This window comes from Bos indicus, chromosome 12 (genome assembly GCF_029378745.1).
Source record: "Bos indicus isolate NIAB-ARS_2022 breed Sahiwal x Tharparkar chromosome 12, NIAB-ARS_B.indTharparkar_mat_pri_1.0, whole genome shotgun sequence".
NCBI classification, from domain to species: domain Eukaryota; kingdom Metazoa; phylum Chordata; class Mammalia; order Artiodactyla; family Bovidae; genus Bos; species Bos indicus.
The window spans coordinates 20,359,773-20,378,635 of NC_091771.1; the positions used below are offsets into that span (position 1 = coordinate 20,359,773).

Below are 18,863 nucleotides of genomic sequence, written 5' to 3' on the forward strand. Positions count from 1 at the left end.
CAGGTCTCCTCCCCTATCCATAGCCTTTGACCGAATGAACCTATGCATTTGTGAAGATCTCTGGGGAAAATGTTGGTAAGTGGGTAGAGACTCTGTGGCTAGAACTTATCAAAGTCGAGCTGTTTGGGATTCTAACCCGTCATTCCAGCTCCAAGGTGGCCATGAAAATGTCACTAAACTTTAGGTGGGTTTCGTCTTAGTCTCCCCTTTGGTGGCTTATTTCTTCTACTGTCTCCTGGGGAAGAACCATCATGGGTGTCCTCTTGAAAGGTCTTGCCACTTTCTGGAATTTGGTTCATTTCTATTTCTTTGCTATGTGATTTTTTTTTTAACTACTCCAGTGACTCAGCAGTAAAGAATCTGCCCTCAATGCAGGAAACACAAAGAGACTTGGGTTCATTCCCTGGGTCAGGAAGATCCCCTGGAGGAGGGCATGGCAACACACTCTAGTATTCTTGCCTGGAGAATCCCATGAACAGAAGAGCCTGGTGGGCCACAGTCCGTGGGGTCACAAAGAGTCGGACACAACTGAGCGTGCACGTGGAAACAGAATTCTCTTGCAGCTTTCTACATCCCAATCAGGTTTACTTGTCTTTTTCATCTTTCCATGCCAGATTTTCTTTTCCTTAAAATAAGGTTTTAAACTCGTTTCTCTGAATTCTTTAAAGCACCTTACTTTCATGCAAGGGTGACCTCAGCAAATGTGGATTATAGGCTTTACAAGTGACAGAATGAAAAAGCTCAATGAGTATTAATTTTAAAACTGTAGAAGTAGCAGCACAGTTCTCTTAAGGGAGAGGATGTCTCCAGCCCTTTCCTCTACTTCCTTAAATAAACTCACATGATATGCAGTTTCTGATAGATATTTAATGAGGCTCCTATGTCACTATTCTTGTTTTTCTAATATTTATTTATTTGGCTATGCCAGGTCTTAGTTGCACATATGGGATCTTTAGTTGCTGCATGTGAGATCTAGTTCCCTAACCAGGGATTGAACCCGGGCCCCCTGCATTGGGAGCACGAAGTCTTAGCCACTGGACCACCAGGGGAGTCCCTATTCCCTATTTCTATCCTTAGAATTGATAACATCTTTTCCTCTTTTTTTTCCCCCTTGGTAAGTCCACTATGCAAGTTTCTAGGAATTCATTGTTCATTTTCAGTCATATTGGTGTAGTGCTATTACCATCTCTGTTGCCATGCCTTTTCACAAACACTCTGTTTACAGAACAATGTATTTTCCATATTCTTCAGTGGCTTTCACTGGAGGTTTTTAGGTGGCGCTAATGGTAAAGAACCTGCCTGCCAGTGCAGGAGACATGAGACCCGGGTTTGATCTCTGGGTAAGGAAGATCCCCTGGAGGAGGGCATAGCAACCCATTCCAGTATTCTTGCCTGGAGAATCCCATGGACAGAGGAGCCTGGGGGTTACAGTCCACAGAGTCACACAGAGTTGGACATGACCGAAAGGATTTAGCATGCACAAACGTGCGCATGGCTTTCATTAGAATTCTTTAACCAAAACACTTATCTCATTTCTGACCTTCTTGTCTCTTCTCTTCTCATTACCTCCCTTCCTGATTTTTTATTTATGACATTGGGGATTTTATACAACAGCTGTCTCTGTGTGTTTGCAATGGGCCAGTATCACGGACATGACGTGTGACCAGCTTTTGCTGTGAAGACTGCCACAGACACCACTGCCAGTACCTGCAGTGCTTCTCAGCCTCTAAATCGTTAAGGTGATGGTGAATGTGGCACATCTCAGAATCCCCTATACAGGGGCTATCGCTAGGGAAAATCCTACTCCATCTTATAGCCGGCTTTGTTTTTAGCTGGTTGTTTAGTTGATTGCACAGATCTGATTGACAGGAGCTGTGAAGGGATTTCGATTTTTAGAGGACAGAGACTCTGTTCCAAACCACCTCGAGATCGCTGGGCTCAGCCGAGCAGACAGAAGACGGCATTTACTTTTCATCATCAAAAGCGTCCAACTTTTATAGTGTGAACAAACTTCCATACTTGGAAAAGCAGCTTCCTGTGTTCCTGTGAGAAAGGCAAGCAGATGTCTCGTGGCCACGTGCTGGAGGGAAAGCTATTGTGAATATCTTACGGCACCATGGTGTCTGGCCTGCTGGCTGGAGGCAGTTTCACACCTCAGCCTGAGTTCCGAACCCGTCAGACGGCATGTCGGATACACAACTTCCCTAAGCAAAGAGAAGTTGGCTGTTTAGTCAACCTGAACCACTTGTTGAAAATGCTCGAGCAAAAAGGCAGGAATTGGAAATGAGCTGGCTTCCTAAGGATGGAAATCCACTAAGCCAGGGTTAGGGACAAAGGAAGCCTGCGTTAACCCCATCATAACCCCGAACTCTGAAGCCTCTTCTCAAATTTGAGAGAAGCTGAGGCAATAACCTGGAGAAGGAAATGGGAACACACTCTAGTATTCTTGCCTGGAGAATCCCAGGGACAGAGGAGCCTGGTGGGCTGCCGTCTATGGGGTCGCACAGAGTTGGACACGACTGAAGCAACTTAGCAGTAGCAGCAGAGGAAATAACACCCTAATATCTCTGTTACTTTAACGTATGCAAAAGAAGAGACGAGTTGGGAGAAATGATCCATTTTAATTACTGTCACATACCCAGGAGCCATCCGAGCAGACTAATAGAATTCTACTATATTGTGTGAGGTAACAGGTATTAAGCAAAGAACTTGGTTGCTCTTTACCTGAATGGGTTCTCCGGTAACAGGATTCATCACTTCTTTTGCAGAAATCCTCATCCCCAAGGCAAAGTTCGCTACCCTCTGAGCGTGGCTTCCAACGGGCACTGGTACACCCCCCACCACCATATAAGCATCTCCTGTTTCCGCCTATAAGGGGGGAAATAGGAGGGAATTCAGAGGGTTTTCTTAATGTGCTAAATATAACACTACATTTTTTTTTTTTTTTTTTTGGTCATTCTCTGGTAAAGAACCTGCCTGTAAATGCAGGAGAACCAAGTTTGATCCCTGGGTTGAGAAGACTGCCCGCCCCCCACCCCCAGAGAAGGAAATGGCAACCCACTCCAGTATTCTTGCCTGAAAAATCCCATGGACAGAGGAGTCTGGTGGGCTACAGTCCCTGGGGTCACAAAGAGTCAGACATAACTGAGCGACTAACACACACACATTGATGGAAGGACCATATTAAAAGCTGGTGGTTATTTTCTATGGGTGTGAGGAGCATGAGGGAGGGTGAGGTGAGAAAAAAAATAACTCAGGAGGTGCCACGAGGAAGCCAAAAGTTCTTTCTGCTTTTGGCAGAGGCAAGTCCCAGAGAGGACGAAGCTGTCTATTAGATCCACATATAATGCATATATTAGATACACATTTAGGTTAGACTTGCTGCTGAAATGAAGGCATAGTATTCAGTATGCTTCTTGAAGGCAACCTTAGCACTGGGCAGTATAGAAGGATTTTTGAAAAATTTAAATTTTTAGCTCTTCCTCCCATCCCCTCTGGCATCCACACCAAACCCTAGACTAGTGAGGGGAGAGGAAAAATGAAGACCCAACACCAGGTACGCACCCTGCCCCGGCACACAGGGACACACACAGCCCAAGGCACCACACGCTTACCTTGTAGACCTCATGGACGCTGGTTAACCTGTCGAACTTGGAGTACATTGAATTCAGCATGTTCACTATCTGGATAGGTTCGCAGGCAGCACAGATGTTCGTAAACGTCACCACGTCGCTGAAGAGAATCGTGCAGGTTTTAAATTCTCCTGCAACATAAACCAGGTGTCAGAGCCAAGGATGTAGAATAACAATTCTTTTAATTCTGGATTCGAGTAGCCTTTAGGAACCAAATTTGACCGTGGCACAGGGAGAAGGAGCCAGGTCCGCATCACCATTCACCATCCACCCACCAGACATCTGTTGCGTGTCTGTTATGAGCTGGTCATCATGCTGGTGGAATCGTGTGATATGAAGCAGACAGGGGTCCTTGCCCATAAGGAGTGCCTGGTCTAGGGAAGCAGACAGAGTGCAAACACTTAATAGGGTGTGCAGACCACCGGGGATGTCAGGATGGTCTGGGTGGGCACTGCTTACAAGAGAGGTCGGTGAGTTAAAGCAAAGCCTGAACCACAGGAGACACGAAGGGAAGGGAGAGTTCCATGGAGGGGAGATTATTCCCAGAGGTGCACCCGCTCAGAACTCAGCAGGCAACCCTCCACCATGTACCCCTGTGTGCCAGGCACAACACCCTGCCGTGTTTACCCTCGGAGTGCCTTACCTTGACTCTTGCTATGCTGTTCTCTTGAAATGCCTTTCCTTTTTTTTTTTTTTTTGCAGAACTCAAGGTGGCCCAACTCAGGTACCACACACTATATATCAGCCTTCACCCCCACGCCTAACCCCTGTCTCTTTCTCTTCTGACATTTATAAACCATGAATTTCTGTGTTATCTATGTTTCCAGAGTAACTTCCATGGTGGGGAAAGAAGGACGAAATTTGGAGTTAAATGGACTTCTGATGGGTTTCCTGCTCTTTTACTCATAAACTGGAGTGAACTTGCTCCACCATTTTAGCTAATAACACCTCCCTTCCGGAAATGTTCAGAAAATTAAATGAGAGAGCATATATAACCTATCTAACAGAGATCCTGGCAAGATAACTTTTCCTTAATGCACATAAATTTCCTTTTTTTTCGGTTACCCCATTAATGTATTCTGTAGGTACCAGTCAAACTCACAAGACTATAAGCTTCTTTGAGTCCCAGCACCCAGGACAGCACCCTGGCATTCAGCTTCCCATGCTTGCCTGGTGAAATGAACACTCGCTGGTGACCAGCGGAAAGTGAGTTTGGAATGAACATGGCCTTCTTCCCTCTAGAAAAAGCTTGCTCTCCCAGAATGGTCCTTAGGGACATCCCTTTATTTATTTAGCATGAATGTATCAGCTTCCCTAGTAGCTCAGACAGTGAAGAATCCGCCTGCAATGCGGGATGCTGGGGACCTGGGTCAGGTTCCATCCCTGGGTTGGGAAGATCCCCTGGAGAAGGGAAGGGCTGCCCACTCCATATTCTTGCCTGGAGAATTCCATGGGCAGAGAGCCTGGCCAGCTACAATCCATGGGGTTACAGACAGTCAGACACAACTGAGCCACTGACACTTTCATTACCACGTCATTTCCAGTTGTGGTGAAGAACCCTATGTGGTCACTGTATTATTATTCTCAAGGTAGAAAGAAGAAAGCTAGGCTATGGAGCTTAAGTAGTAAGTCCAAGACCACAGTTGCTAACAAGCAATGGAGACAGACTCCAAACCCTGATCCTCCTGGTTTCAGAGCTGGCGCCCCCAGCCATCAAGGCGCCCTGTGCGGGCCGGGCACCCCTCACCTGCGGCGACCTTCCTGCCCTCCTTCAGCTGGTTGGCCACGTGCTCAGGCAGCATGGCGTACAGCAAGGTCTCGGTCTTCCTCTTTTCTGCGGCCAAGTGCGTGGAGAGGACCCGCAGCTCCTCCTTCTTCCTCTCCAGCTGGTTGGACAGCTCAATCTCTGCCAGGCGCTGCTGGTTGAGGAGGATGAGGTCCCTGGTGGGGTCGTGGGGGGCGATGTCGGAGAGGTGCATCCGGCGCTCCTCCAGCTCCTGCAGGCTGCGGAGCCTGGGGGAGCACAGGTACATCATGCAACGCAGGGGCTCCATCCAGACCATCTGGCCTTCCCGCCCGGGAGAGAGATAGGACAAGGTGGCATGTCACACGGCGCCCGACCGTCACCCCCGTGGCCCGCCCTGCTCGCTCAGTCGTGCTCCTCCCCTCTCCGCCGAAGGTCCTCAAAGTCCTCTCCTTTCTGTCTGTCTCCATGTCCTGCACTCCTGCTCTGTCCACAGCAGCTCTCTCCACGGCTGCTTTTCTAACCTTGAAGGGACTCCCGTCCATGACCTCCAAACTACCTCTCCTGTAACACAAGTGTTTTCCTCGCTGGGCCCTTCTGCCATTTAAGGGCGTAGAGCTAATCCTGCTTCCTGGAATCTATCTCACTTCTGGGGACTTTTCTGACCCTTCTTTCATTTAGATTTCTCTTACCTCTTTCCATCTTTCCTTTAGGACTTTCACTCATCCCTTAGATGCTGGCGTCAGCACGCCCCAACTGCACTCCCACAGTGAATTTGTGGAAAAACCTTGCTTCCTGGGCTCAAGATACCTATTACTTTTAACAATTGATGTCTATTCTCTTATTATAAAAGCAGTAGACATTCACTGCAGAAAATGCAAAAAAGTGGAAGAAAATAATAAAAATCACCCATGATCACACCACCAATAATTACTGTTACTATTTGGGGGTATATCTTTTTACTCCCCAAAAATGGGATTATCAGCCATCTTCTTTGAGTAATCTCAATTTTTCACTTAAATTCTGTAATAGGTATTCTTTCATAGCATTAAATATAGATAGGTGTCATTGTTTGCTGGGTACATGGATTATACTGTACTGTATTTAAGCAATAAGCTAACATTGATTATATTATGTCTATTTCATCATTCCATATATTGTGAATTACCTTAAAGTACATCATTGTGCATAATTGTGGCTATTTTGTTAAAGGATATATTCTTAGGCAAAAATATGCTCATTTTAAGATTTTTGATACATATTGCCAAATTGCCCTCTAAATTGTGACAGTTTACAGTCCTTGTTACAATGACTTATTATTATTATTATTGTCTATTAGGTGTTTATACATGGATGTCTCCAACTGGACTCACCTTTAGTCCCATCTACAAATCTCTTTTTTCTTAACTCTTTTATCACAGACATTTTTAGTTCCTACCATGACTCGAGCACACTGCTGTAGGTGTGGAAGAGGATACAGCAGTGACTCGAACTGACAAAGTTGCACTCAAGTTGTCAATACCATCTTTCCTTAATCACAGCTTTATGACCAGTTACCTCAGCAAGAAAGCTAATAATTACCCAAATCTTCTCTTTTTTAACCTGTGCATCCAGTCACCAATTTCTGCCTTAACTCCCTCATGAGTCTGTTCCCCTGTCACCACCCCAGAATCCCTGCCTGGCTGCACTCAGCACTCTGAGCTTCCCTCCTGCTCTCTAGGGGCAGCATCCCCTGGCCTCCCAGGCTCCATCTTCTCAACACCCCTCGTCCATCCTTCACGTGGCTCCAGAATGACCATTCTAAATCTCAAATCTGATCATGGTAGACACGTAAAAAATGTCTCCAGCTACAGGATAAAGCTCAAGTCCTCATCTCACCAGCCTCTCTCCTATCATAAACTCTAAAGTTCAATCAGGGTTCCCAGAACATGTCATTTTCCCCTCAGATGTCCCCACCACTCTGCCTGTGTTTATGCCTACAATACCTACTAGTCCAACAGGAAGTTCAAAGTATGTGTGCCTTGTAGCATGTTAAAAAATTAATTCAAAATGGGTCAGAGACCAAGTATAAGAGCTAAACCAATAAAACCCTTAGAAGAAATCATAAGAAAAGCTTCATGATGTTGGACTTGGCAATGATTTCTCTGATGTGACACCAAAACCACAGGCAACAAAAGGAAAAATCGGTAAATTGGAGAATATAAAAATTAAAAGCTTGTGTGCAAACAATACAATCAACAGAGTGAAAAGAAAACCCACAGGGTGGGAGAAAATATTTGCAAAGGATAAGGGGTTAATATCTGGAATATATGAAGAACTCTTACAACACAACAATAAAATCCAAACAACCTGATTGAGAAATGGGCAAATAATTTGAACAGACATTTCTTCAAAGAAGATATACAAATGACACTTAACATCACTAATTGTTGCTGCTGCTGCTAAGTCACTTCAGTTGTGTCCGACTCTGTGCGATCCCATAGACGGCAGCCCAACAGGCTCCCCCGTCCCTGGGATTCTCCAGGCAAGAACACTGGAGTGAGTTGCCATTTCCTTCTCCAATGCATGAAAGTGAAAAGTGAAAGTAAAGTCACTCAGTCGCGTCCAACCCTCAGCGACCCCATGGACTGCAGCCTACCAGGCTCCTCTGTCCATGGGATTTTCCAGGCAAGAGTACTGGAGTGGGGTGCCATTGCCTTCCTCACTAATTGTTAGGGAAATGCAAACTAAAACCACGGTGAGATACCACTTCATACCCATTAGGATACTATTATTAAAAAAAAAAAAACAATAACAGAAAAGAACGAGTATCCATGAGAAAGTAGACAGACTGGAACCCTTGTGAACTACTGATGGGAATATGAAATGGTACAGCAGCTATGGAAGAGGGTATGGCAGTTTCTCAATAAATTAAGAACAGAATTGCCGTATGATCCAGCAATTCCACTTTCGGACATAAACTGAAAGGAAGTGAAAGTCGGGACTCAATGAAACATCTGCACACCCATGTTCCCAGGAGCATTATCCGTTATTCAAAAAGTGGAAGCAACGCAACGATCCACTGACAGATGAGTGAATCAGTGAAGTATAGTCTATACATGTGGGAATAATAATAGTTCAGCCTTAAAAAGGAAGGGAATTCTGACATGTGACAACATGGATGAACCTTGAGGACATTATGCGAAGTGAAAAACGACAGCCACAAAAGGACAAATACTACATGATCCCACTTACATGAGGTACCTAAATTAATCAGATTCATAGAGACAGAAAGCAGAGTGGTGGTTGTCAGGATGTGCGGTTGGGGAAAACAAGGAGTTGGTGTTTCATGAGCACAGAGTTTCAGTTTTGCAAGATGATTAACTTCTGGAGATGGATGGTGGTGTTTGCACAACTTTGTGAATGCACTTACCACTACCGAACTGTACACTGAAAAAGGGTTAAAATGGTAAACTTCACATTCTGTAAATTTTATTATAACTGAAACAAAGTCAAAACAAAAATGTGTGCCCTATTATAACAGTAGGGCAGATGATCACGTTACCATATAAAGGACAGACCACTACTTGAGTACAAATAGTACCACCTGTATTCTGAAAATTCTGGTAACAAAAACCAGAACTTTATAATTACATGTAAATATAATCAGAGTTCCTTTATGCCTAAACTAGACATGGTTTGAAGAAATAAAATATATTGCTACCAGGTGAAGCCAAATGGAAAAAACATACGCTGCTGTCAATGTAGTCCCCTACTTTTTAGCCAACTTTTTTGAGGAAATTAGAAAACTGCCTCTTCCCTTTCTGTCTGGTCTCCCAGGGCAGACAGCAACCAGGAAGGAGCAAGTTACTACCTCGGAGTTTGAGCGCGGGCTGACTTCTCCAGGCTGCAGGCAACATCTCCCTGCGCGCCTTCAGGACAAATTGACTGTTGATAAATTTGCAGATGCTGAAAATGTTGAAGGTGACTTGGGGATGGACAATGGAGAAGTACTCATCTAATCGAACCTTCTGGGTTTGGAGACCCGGGACGTACTTCTGAAGGCTCACTCCAGCTTGTTTGACCTGCAGCTATCCACAGGGGACACACGTTAGACCGCAGAAGAGACAGCAACCCGAACAGTAAATGTTCCCCTAGAAATGACACACCCCACCATGCTGTGTGACTTGCCAGGGGTGAAGGGAATGAAATAAACACCACGGTAGTAATGAAACATTTAAAAGGCAAACCTGCAGCTGACCTCTGAAAGAGGAAAGAACAGCATGGGAGTGCCTGAGAGCACATTCATTTCTTGGCTCCCAAGAAAGAGGTTAAAGCTGTCCATGGGGATAATAATTCTTTCCGAGCTTTAGTCCTCTCTTCTGTCTTTGTCTCTGTCTCTTTGGAATTAACTAATAAAGGAACGAGAAAATTCTGTAGCTTGGACCTGACACCCAGATCTGGATGAAGAAAGGAATTCATGATGGAGATGGGGTCACCTTTCACTGCCATCTCCAGGAAACACACAGAAGGAAAAAACAAAGTAAGTGTCCTTTACATAAAAAGTCCAATGCCAACCAAGGTTATCCAGGAACACTTAAATTAACTTCACTCTGTCAGGCTATAGAAATCAACCTAACTATATGGAATAAGGGTCATTAAATTGTCTATTTCTATGCCCAAAACCTAAAAAGAAAGGGAGTGTTTAAGTAGATCAGAATTTTAAATATTAATAGTAGCAGTAATAATAATAATTAATACTAATATCCTCATGGCATTGGGGGAAAGTCACAATACATAGCTTTATAATGTATAGTTATTTCACCCAGGGGTGTTTGATTTTCTCAGATCACAAATTCTCTGCAGCCAGAGATGACCCTCATGTGATGTTTACTCAAACATCACAGAATCTGTATCCAGCATCTACTGGTAAGGGATCATGTGACATATATATGCATTCACATAAATATCAGAGGAAGTCAGAATGGCTGAAGGCATTTTTAACTGGCAGTTTGGGGACCAAATTCATTTTGCCCTTAAATGAGTTTATAATTCAATTTTATCAATCACTTTTATCCAAGGAAACTGACCACACTTAAATGATCACTGTCCACCACCCCTCCCACAGAACAGTGGGTACAGGCCTCTCCCTCCTCCTTCAAGATGCAGAAAGACAAGCCTGGTGGAACTGAGCCATCCATGGTGGCCGTAAAGACGGGGAGTGGTCACATTTAGAATTCCACCCTGCCACTGCTGCTGTGGGCTTTTGCCTCTTGCTGGAGTGACTTCAGTGTCCTTTCTCTTTTCTCTAATGGCAAATTTGCTCATGCACCCACTGGTTCAAACCCCCTAGAACTGCTCCCTTCCGCATCCATCAAGAAGATGCTGCATTCTCATTTTTGGAAGATGCCACAATGAAAAGCAGTCCTACCAGGCTAAATCCTAGCCTCCCAAACCCTGGGTACTCCTCGGGGACTTGAAAGTCTCCACCAGCTGTCGAAGACTATGAGACTTACTCCCCTCCCCAGCCTATCCCCCGTTCAAGAGAGACAAGTCCCCCTTACTGATTCATCAAATATCACATGAAAGGGAAAAGCAGTGCAGAAGGTCTTCGCCTCTATCCAGAGCCGCTCGGGATAAATCGGCTCAAAGGTGTCCCTGAGATGCCCTGGATGGAGAAAAAGAATCCCATTCATTCACAGACAACACTCAGGCCACCAACCCCAGAGACTATCTCAAATGTTTTCCCGGCAAAGCACAGTCCTGCCCCTCAGCATCTCAAGCTCCCTCAACATCTCCAGATGGCCGCGGCAATTCTGCTTCCAAATTAAAACAAACAGAAAACTTGCTACCAGGTTGAGAAGCGCCCCCCTGCCCCCTGCCAAGTTTCTGCCCGCCGCTCAAGGGTTCCTGGGCCAATTGAGTGTGTCTTGCCATGAAAACAGGGCCGGCATTGAAACGCTGACAGCTAGACAATGAGCTCGCTGAGCGCAGCGTGCGCGCCCGGCCGGCGTCAGGGACATTTGCCATGGAGCTCTGCAGACTGACAGTTTTGGGTGGCACATGAAAATTTCATCCAACAGCCCTATTTGGCAGGGTGTGGAGATTCGAAATGGAGCCTTTTTGATATGAAAATCTCCTAGACAAAGGATGTCAATTGCATGTTTGACTCGCTTGCGGAGGCTTGAAGGACTCAAAATGCAGTCCTTTGAGCGCAGTTGATCTTCTCCCAGACACATGTCATCATGACCCATGGTTTATGACCAGGGGTCTCCAGCCCCCTGTTCTGACTCAGGTCTTAGGTGCTGATCATGAGACTGAATATCAGCGGGGTCGTGCCTTCGAGAGCCTGATACCTTCGCTTCACAGTTGGAAGATGGAGCACTTAGGCTCCCCAGGGACACGGCCAGAACTCTGCGATCCGGGGTCCCGACACACTATCCTTCACACTCCTGGACATCATGGTTTTTATCTACAGACTTCCGGGCCAGAAATGCCTCGCAGTCCCGAAGGCCTGAGGAGCTGCGACAAACTCTTGTTATTGATACGTCAACATTCATCTGCCTCCTCTTCAACATAGTCACCAACGGGAGCTCAGTCGTCTCCCCTCCAGCAGCTTCCCCTGATTGCAGGGGAGACTGTGCCTCCGTGTCACCCCCAGCACAAGTGAAAGGGGCAAAGGAAGGCAAGTTAGAGCTAGTGTTTTGAAGCTATAATCCACGCCCACCAAATCCAAGCTCTGCAGAAATCAGTGACCATCCTCAGGATTCACGCTAGGTGGGTCTTCCACCAGCTTGTACCCTAACCCAAAGGATAGGATAACCTTCCGTATCTCTTTCCCATTGCTTCTCAGTAAAAGTCTTTTTTTTTTTTTCTTCGAGTATAGTTGATTTAAAATGTGTTAGTTTCTGCTGTCACAAGGTGGGGTGAAAGTCGCTCAATCGTGTCCCACTCTTTGTGACCCCATGGACTATAGCCTGCCAGGCTCCTCTGTCCAAGGAATTCTCCAGGCAAGAATACTGGAGTGGGTTGCCATTTCCTTCTCTAGGGGATCTTCCAGACCCAGGGATTAAACAGGTCTCCTGCATTGCAGGCAGATTCTTTCCCATCTGAGCCACCCTGCTGTACACCATAGCGAATCCGTTACACACATACATATATCCCCTCTCTTTTAGATTATTTCCTCTAAAATTCTTTCAATTGATTTAATAAACCAGATGAATCCAGGGTTGAAAAAGAAATCAGTGACATCCTGATGACAGAGGACTTGGCCCATTTGTGTGCAGGAAACAATTACCCTGGTCTCAGAGCTGAGGTCAGGAGAAGAGCCCGCTCACCTTTTCCGAACATGACTATGTTCCTCACAACTTCCCAGCGGGACTTTTTCACGGCATGAATAGTGACACTCAAATATTTCTCTTTCATCCTAAGGAAAGCTGCCTCCGGGGTCTGCAGATAGCAGGGAGAGAAGCATACACCACTGGTCATGTGACTGGTCATGTGACAGGAGGTGCATGAGCCCCTTTGGCTAGGATGGGGCCAGAGGAACAATGGGGCCAATGCAAGGTCAACTTTAGCTAGATTTCATAAGCCCCAAGGCTGTTATCCAATTAATCCTCATGCTGTTTCTCCACCAAAGGCACCATTATATAAGGCAGGGGATTATAAAATCTCAAGGGGGGTGGTGTTGGTGACAGGAAAATCACCTGGTGACTTCTCTTCCTGTGGGAGAAGATTCTGCAGTGAGCAAAGCAAGCTTTGAACACTCTGAGATGCAGACATTGTGTGCTCCAAGAATCACAGACTTCTCTATGAGCTCTGTGGACACAGAGAGCCACGCACCTGGTAGATATGGTACCTAAACTGGTAACAGTCACTCCACAAGCTGCAATCGAGGCAGCCAATCGCAGGCTTCTGAGTTCACTCCAGCCCCCAGTCTGGCCCCAGCTGCAGAAATGGGCACTCAGGACTTGAAAGGTCAATCTGCATCATGGGAATTGCAAAATAAGCCACGAGCTCCAAATTTCAAGGCCTTTACGTTGATAGTTTTTTAACAGGCAAAAATGTTCCAGGCTAAGGTCCATTCCCAAAGACCCTCCCAATTTTTATTCAAATGACCTTAGCCCAGTGGTTCTCAACCAACCGTAACTTTGTTTCCCACTCCTTCCTGAGGATACTTGGCAGTGCCCAGAGACATTTTTGATTGCCACAACCTGGGTGGTGGGGGGAGCTGGGTGCCACTATCATCTAGTGAGTAGACCAAGGATGCTGCTAAACTCCCACAGGACTGCCCATCATAACGAAGAATTATCTGGTCCAGAATGTCAGCAGGGCTGAGACTGGAACACCCCGCACTAACTCCACTTTTAGAAGTGGAGTTCTTTGCATCGATTGTTCTGAGACTGGTCGCTCCCCAGAGAAACTGTGCTTTCTGAAAACACAGCACACCCAGTACCTCTCGGTCTCTCTGGCTGTCCTGACTGTCTTGTGATCCCTTTGGCTTTACCCTTCTCATCTGTCCGTGGGACTTTTGCACAATCAGAAACACTACGTGCTCCTTCTTCCCCATCCTCTCCTCCTCCTGATTCACATCAAGGATGTCCATGGTCACGTCAGTGTCGAAGAAGTCCTTGGCCACAGCTTCAATGATCCCTGCAGCAGAAGGGCAGGTGAGGGATGGCAGAAGGCAAAATCTTAAAGCAAATCAAGTTATACAACTTTTGATAAATATTCCCGAGTCCACCAAGCTTAGGCCCTGTGTCAAAGCAGGCAGCACATGACAGATTAATAAACTAAAAATAATAACTTAAAGGTGGCGATTTCTATAACTAGGTACTAAATATATTCCCACCACTCTAATTTCTAGTTTGGCATCTATTCATTGGTTTGTTTTTTCCAGGAAGGCATGCAACTCATTAAATAAACTAGAGAAAATGTAAGAAAAAGTCAACTATAAAAGTATTAACGATCATGTTTTTTAAAGTGTTCCTCTGGGAATCTATCCCAGGGTTTTAATATAAAACATCAGAAAAGCATGCATGAAGATGTTCATTTCAGCACTGTTTGCAATAGCAAAAGAGTAGAATCCACTGAAAATTCAACAATAGGTGACTATTAATTATGATATAGAATATGATTCAGCCATTGAAGACGTGGCTTTAAAGACTCTGTGAGGAGCTTCCCTGGAGGTCCCAGTGGTTAAGACTTTCCCTTCCAATGCAGGGGGTGTGGGTTTGATCACTGGTCTGGGAGCTAAGATGCCTCTTGGCCAAAAAACCAAAACATAAAACAGGAGCAATATTGTAACAAATTCAATAAAGACTTTAAAAATGATCCACAGCAAAAAAAAAAAAAAAAATCTTGAAAAACAATAAAGACTGAAAATTTGAAAGGATCCCTTTTCTATAATACTGAATATAACAAAAGGATACAAAATAATATGCACGGTTATCACAATTATGTGAAAACTCCCATGATGAAAATGCTGAAACGAAAATCATCCCTTCATCTGGTACTTGCAAACTTATTTTAAGGCTCAACTTTGGGAGTTATGGTCACGATAGCAAAAAGTCAGGCTACGAAAGAGATGGGACTTGAACTTCCTACCCACAGCCGACTCTTACTCATCCTGGGGAATCTATGGGGAAAGACATCCTTACTCCATAGACCTCACAGCTCTGGGTCTGGTTAAGCCACCGCCATACCTGGTACAATGTGGCACAGACCGCTTCTATCAGAGTAGTAATGGAGAAGCATCTTCCCCTCTGCCCCTCTCTCCACACGAAAGGATGGTGCATTCATCTCCTGTTTAAAAGACACAGCACATTTTTCCCGGTGGATACAGGTTATCTAAACTATGGTCTTAAGACTTTGTGAAGCAACAGTACCTACTTATCATGTCACATAGAACTGTATCCCCAAACCCCTTCCAATCACATCCAGTGGAGAGTGGCCTAGGTCCCTACAGGTCCTTAGAACAGTCAGGGAGGAACTTTCTACACCTCTAGGATAGGCTCGGGTCTTTGACCCTTATCTAGCAGGAAGAAGTTCCATAAGAAAAGACCTCCATCCCCATACCCCTTAAGAACAAGGGTGTAGAGTCTCTCCAGGGGAATGAGACAAGCTGGGACCCTTTGCTCCAGTTGCTACAATGCTTACACCTATACACACCACTTCTCGAGCAACAAAATACAAAGAAATTGTATGGGGTTAAAAATAACCATGTGCATGCAAGCGGTTGGGGCAAATTCTGGACAAAAGATACAGAGACCAGAAATCCCCTACTGCCACTTCTGAAGAGCCAGGAGCAAAAACTGGGTGTCAGGAGCAAAAGCAGGGTCCTGAGCATGCCTCTGCACTCAACACCACCAGAGGGGTGGGCAAAATGCCTAAGCCAGCCCCCCAAGCTCGACCCCTGGACACACACCCTACCCTCACCCCATATGAGGAACAAGCTTTGCTCTCTTTGGGGAGTAGGCATGCAAGGGAACCTGTTATTTGCTCTTGCTCCCCACTGCTTCAGTGTTAATAAGCTCAGTTGTGTCTGACTCTGGGAGATCCTATGGACTGTAGCCCGCCAGGCTCCTCTGTCCCTGGGATTCTCCAGACAAGAATACTGGAGTGAGTTGCCGTGCCCTCCTCCCCTGCTGCAGTAGCGGCTCCAATAAAGCCTTGCCCACCCCAGAAAAAAAACACCCACGATTTTTCAGCCCCTTAAAGTCGGGAATTTTATATTATACCTAATCACCTAACCAACTCTATATGCAAGTATTATTGCTGCTGTTGTTTAATCACTAAGGCATGCACAACTCTTTTGTGACCCCCTGGACTGTAGCCTGCCAGGCTCCTCTGTCTGTGGGATTCTCCAGGCCAGAATACTGGAGTGGGTTGCCTCTTCCTTCTCCAGGGGATCTTCCCGACCCAGGGTTTGAAGCCATGTCTCCTGCATTGGCAGAAGGATTCTTTACCACTGAGGGACCAGGGAAGCCAAGTGTAAAGAGGAGGAAATTGAGGCTCAGGGAGGTTAAGGCCAGATTCACTGTAGAACATTCTTGACCCCCAAATGAGTCTTTCCACCATGCCATGCTGCTTCTATCCATACTCCAAGGCGTGCTTGGCCTGTGACCAAGTGACCATGAGAATCTTCAGTCTGAATGATCAGGAGCTTGGAGGAATTGGCAAGTGGATAAAGTTCATCTCTTGCTCTGGAAACATAAGGCCATCTGTGCTGCAGTGTTGCACATCTGAAAAATCAAGGCTACATCTGAAGAGACCATCTCACTCTGGGAATAAATGTTGACATCCAAGTATGTACCATCTCATGATAGATGGTCCAGGATGTCAGGATAATCCCTAAGGATGTGTGAAAATTTGGGGGTTTTTTGGGGGGGCGGGGATGTCTAGGGGAATCCCTGAGAGAAGCTCTTTTCTTGCTCGCTTGGGTAGTAAGCAGCTCAGTACCCAGGTTCACAGCTTTTGGCCTGAGTGAGGGAAGAGATTAAGGAAGTGGGTTCCTTCTGAGATTTTTGCTCTCTTCCACAGTGGTGGTGGTAGTGGAGGGTGGGAGTGAGAGAGTCAGAAGGAGGTAAAGAGGGGGTGCTGGTTAAAATGAGGGTTTCCCCCTGAATATCTATCTTTCCAAAAGCATGTACATAGAGTATGGATGGGCATGCTTACATTTGAGTAATCTGAAGAAGATTGGAGGCAGTGCAATGTAAAAAAATGATAAAACAGGAAAAAGTTACTTTAAAAAATTATATCCAAATCCTACCTAGTGAGAAATAACAATAATAATAGAATACAAAAGGGCTGAAATGAAACACAAGCTTTTTCTAGCATTTCTACCCTCACTTTGCACCCAAGCCTCAGCTACTTCCTAGACACAGTTCTTGAAGCTGGTGTTTTAATCCTTCCGGTCATGTCTCCAACTCTCTAAATATTAAGATTGTGCTTTTATATTTTACTTGAAATGTGGTTTTATAAAAGTGGAGAATCAGGGCAATGGGAAAATACTGAGAAGCCAACCAGAACATGGTTTTTGGAGACAGACACACCTGGGGATGCGTCCTGACTCAGCCCCCACAACCTGGGTGATTTGGGACAGTTACTTTGCCTTTCTGGACCTCAGTTTTTTCATCTGTATAATGGGAAAAATAAGAGGGCCTAATCCTTGGCCACATCATGTGAAGAGTTGACTCATTGGAAAAGACTCTGATGCTGGGAGAGATTGGGGGCAGGAGGAGAAGGGGATGGCAGAGGATGAGATGGCTGGATGGCATCACTGACTCAATGGACATGCGTCTGGGTGAACTCCAGGAGTTGGTGATGGACAGAGAGGCCTGGCATGCTGCGATTCATGGGGTCGCAAAGAGTCGGACGCGACTGAGCGACTAAACTGAACTGAATCTTAGGGGTAAGAGGATAATTCAATGTTTATACACTACTTAGCCCAACATCTGTCTCATAATTGGCGCTCAAATGAAAGTCAACTAAAAAATAACAAGATTAATGGCACCGTTAAAACCAAAAATATAAACCTCAAGATTCTACCAAATTACTAGAGATAGACATAAAGAAAAAGTCAGCTTTATCTTATTGTATTTTTGCCTAAAGAGATAATCTATAATCTTTTCCCTGGAAATCTATCAGACACCACTGCATACATTTTATTTCAGCTCATATAACATTTATATATTTCATTTATCTCATTATGTGCAAAATGTCCTCACTGACACCAGAGAAGTTCTAGTCTATTGCTTCTCGCATTATTGTTTAGTCGCTAAGTCATGTCTGACTCTTTTGCGACCCCATGGACTAGCCCAGCAGGCTCCTCTGTCCATGGGATTTCTCAGACAGAATGTTGGAATGACTTGCCATTTCCTTCTCCAGGGGATCTTCTCGACCTGGGGATCAAACCCTCATCTCCTGCACTGCAGGTGGATTCTGTACCACCGAGCCATCTGGGAACTCCCTCAAGAGTAGTCTGAGCATTCAATATAGAAATGGTGAAGAAAAAGCTTAGCAAACTGCAAAGGGCCCTAAAAACAAATATCAACTCTTTGTATATAAAATAATAAGCTATTATTATGACATATGCAAATGCCACTTTGCTTCTTTAATACATTATTTTCTTTTTTAAAAAAAGGAAAAGTGAGCCTGGCCATTTAAATTTCCACCGATGCCTACAAACAGGAAAACCAGGAACTGAACTCCAGCAGGACAGATCCCAGTAGGGAAATCAGTTTAGCACCTCAGGCAGTCATGCCATGGGTTAATCAGAGTTGGGTGGTATCCGATTCCGGCTCTTGGCCCTGTTAAGACATTGCATCTAATACATGAATAAATGAATCTGGCTGCACAAGTTATTTATCAGCTCCTTCCAGGCCAGGAAACCTGAGAAGAGATTTTGCAAATCCCCTGAAACCTGACTGGTTCCCAGTCTTTGTTCCCGTTGTGATCAATCTTTAAATCTTCTGGACTTAATGTCAAACCCCCAGCAGCTACCAGCA

The 18,863-nt window shown here is 45.2% G+C and overlaps 1 protein-coding gene across 1 annotated transcript in view; it reads right to left on the reverse strand.

The window, feature by feature from the left end:
* Window positions 1-18,863, reverse strand: part of LOC109566993 (guanylate cyclase soluble subunit beta-2-like) — a 61,170-nt gene that overhangs the window by 14,302 nt on the left and 28,005 nt on the right. Inside the window, exons 5-12 of the mRNA XM_019971729.2 lie at window positions 15,060-15,159; window positions 13,811-14,007; window positions 12,693-12,804; window positions 10,920-11,023; window positions 9,230-9,446; window positions 5,380-5,700; window positions 3,615-3,763; window positions 2,725-2,868 (exon numbers count right to left, since the gene is read on the reverse strand). Of these exons, the coding sequence (XP_019827288.2) occupies window positions 2,725-2,868; window positions 3,615-3,763; window positions 5,380-5,700; window positions 9,230-9,446; window positions 10,920-11,023; window positions 12,693-12,804; window positions 13,811-14,007; window positions 15,060-15,159 (1,344 nt within the window). The remainder of the gene's footprint in view (window positions 1-2,724; window positions 2,869-3,614; window positions 3,764-5,379; window positions 5,701-9,229; window positions 9,447-10,919; window positions 11,024-12,692; window positions 12,805-13,810; window positions 14,008-15,059; window positions 15,160-18,863) is intronic.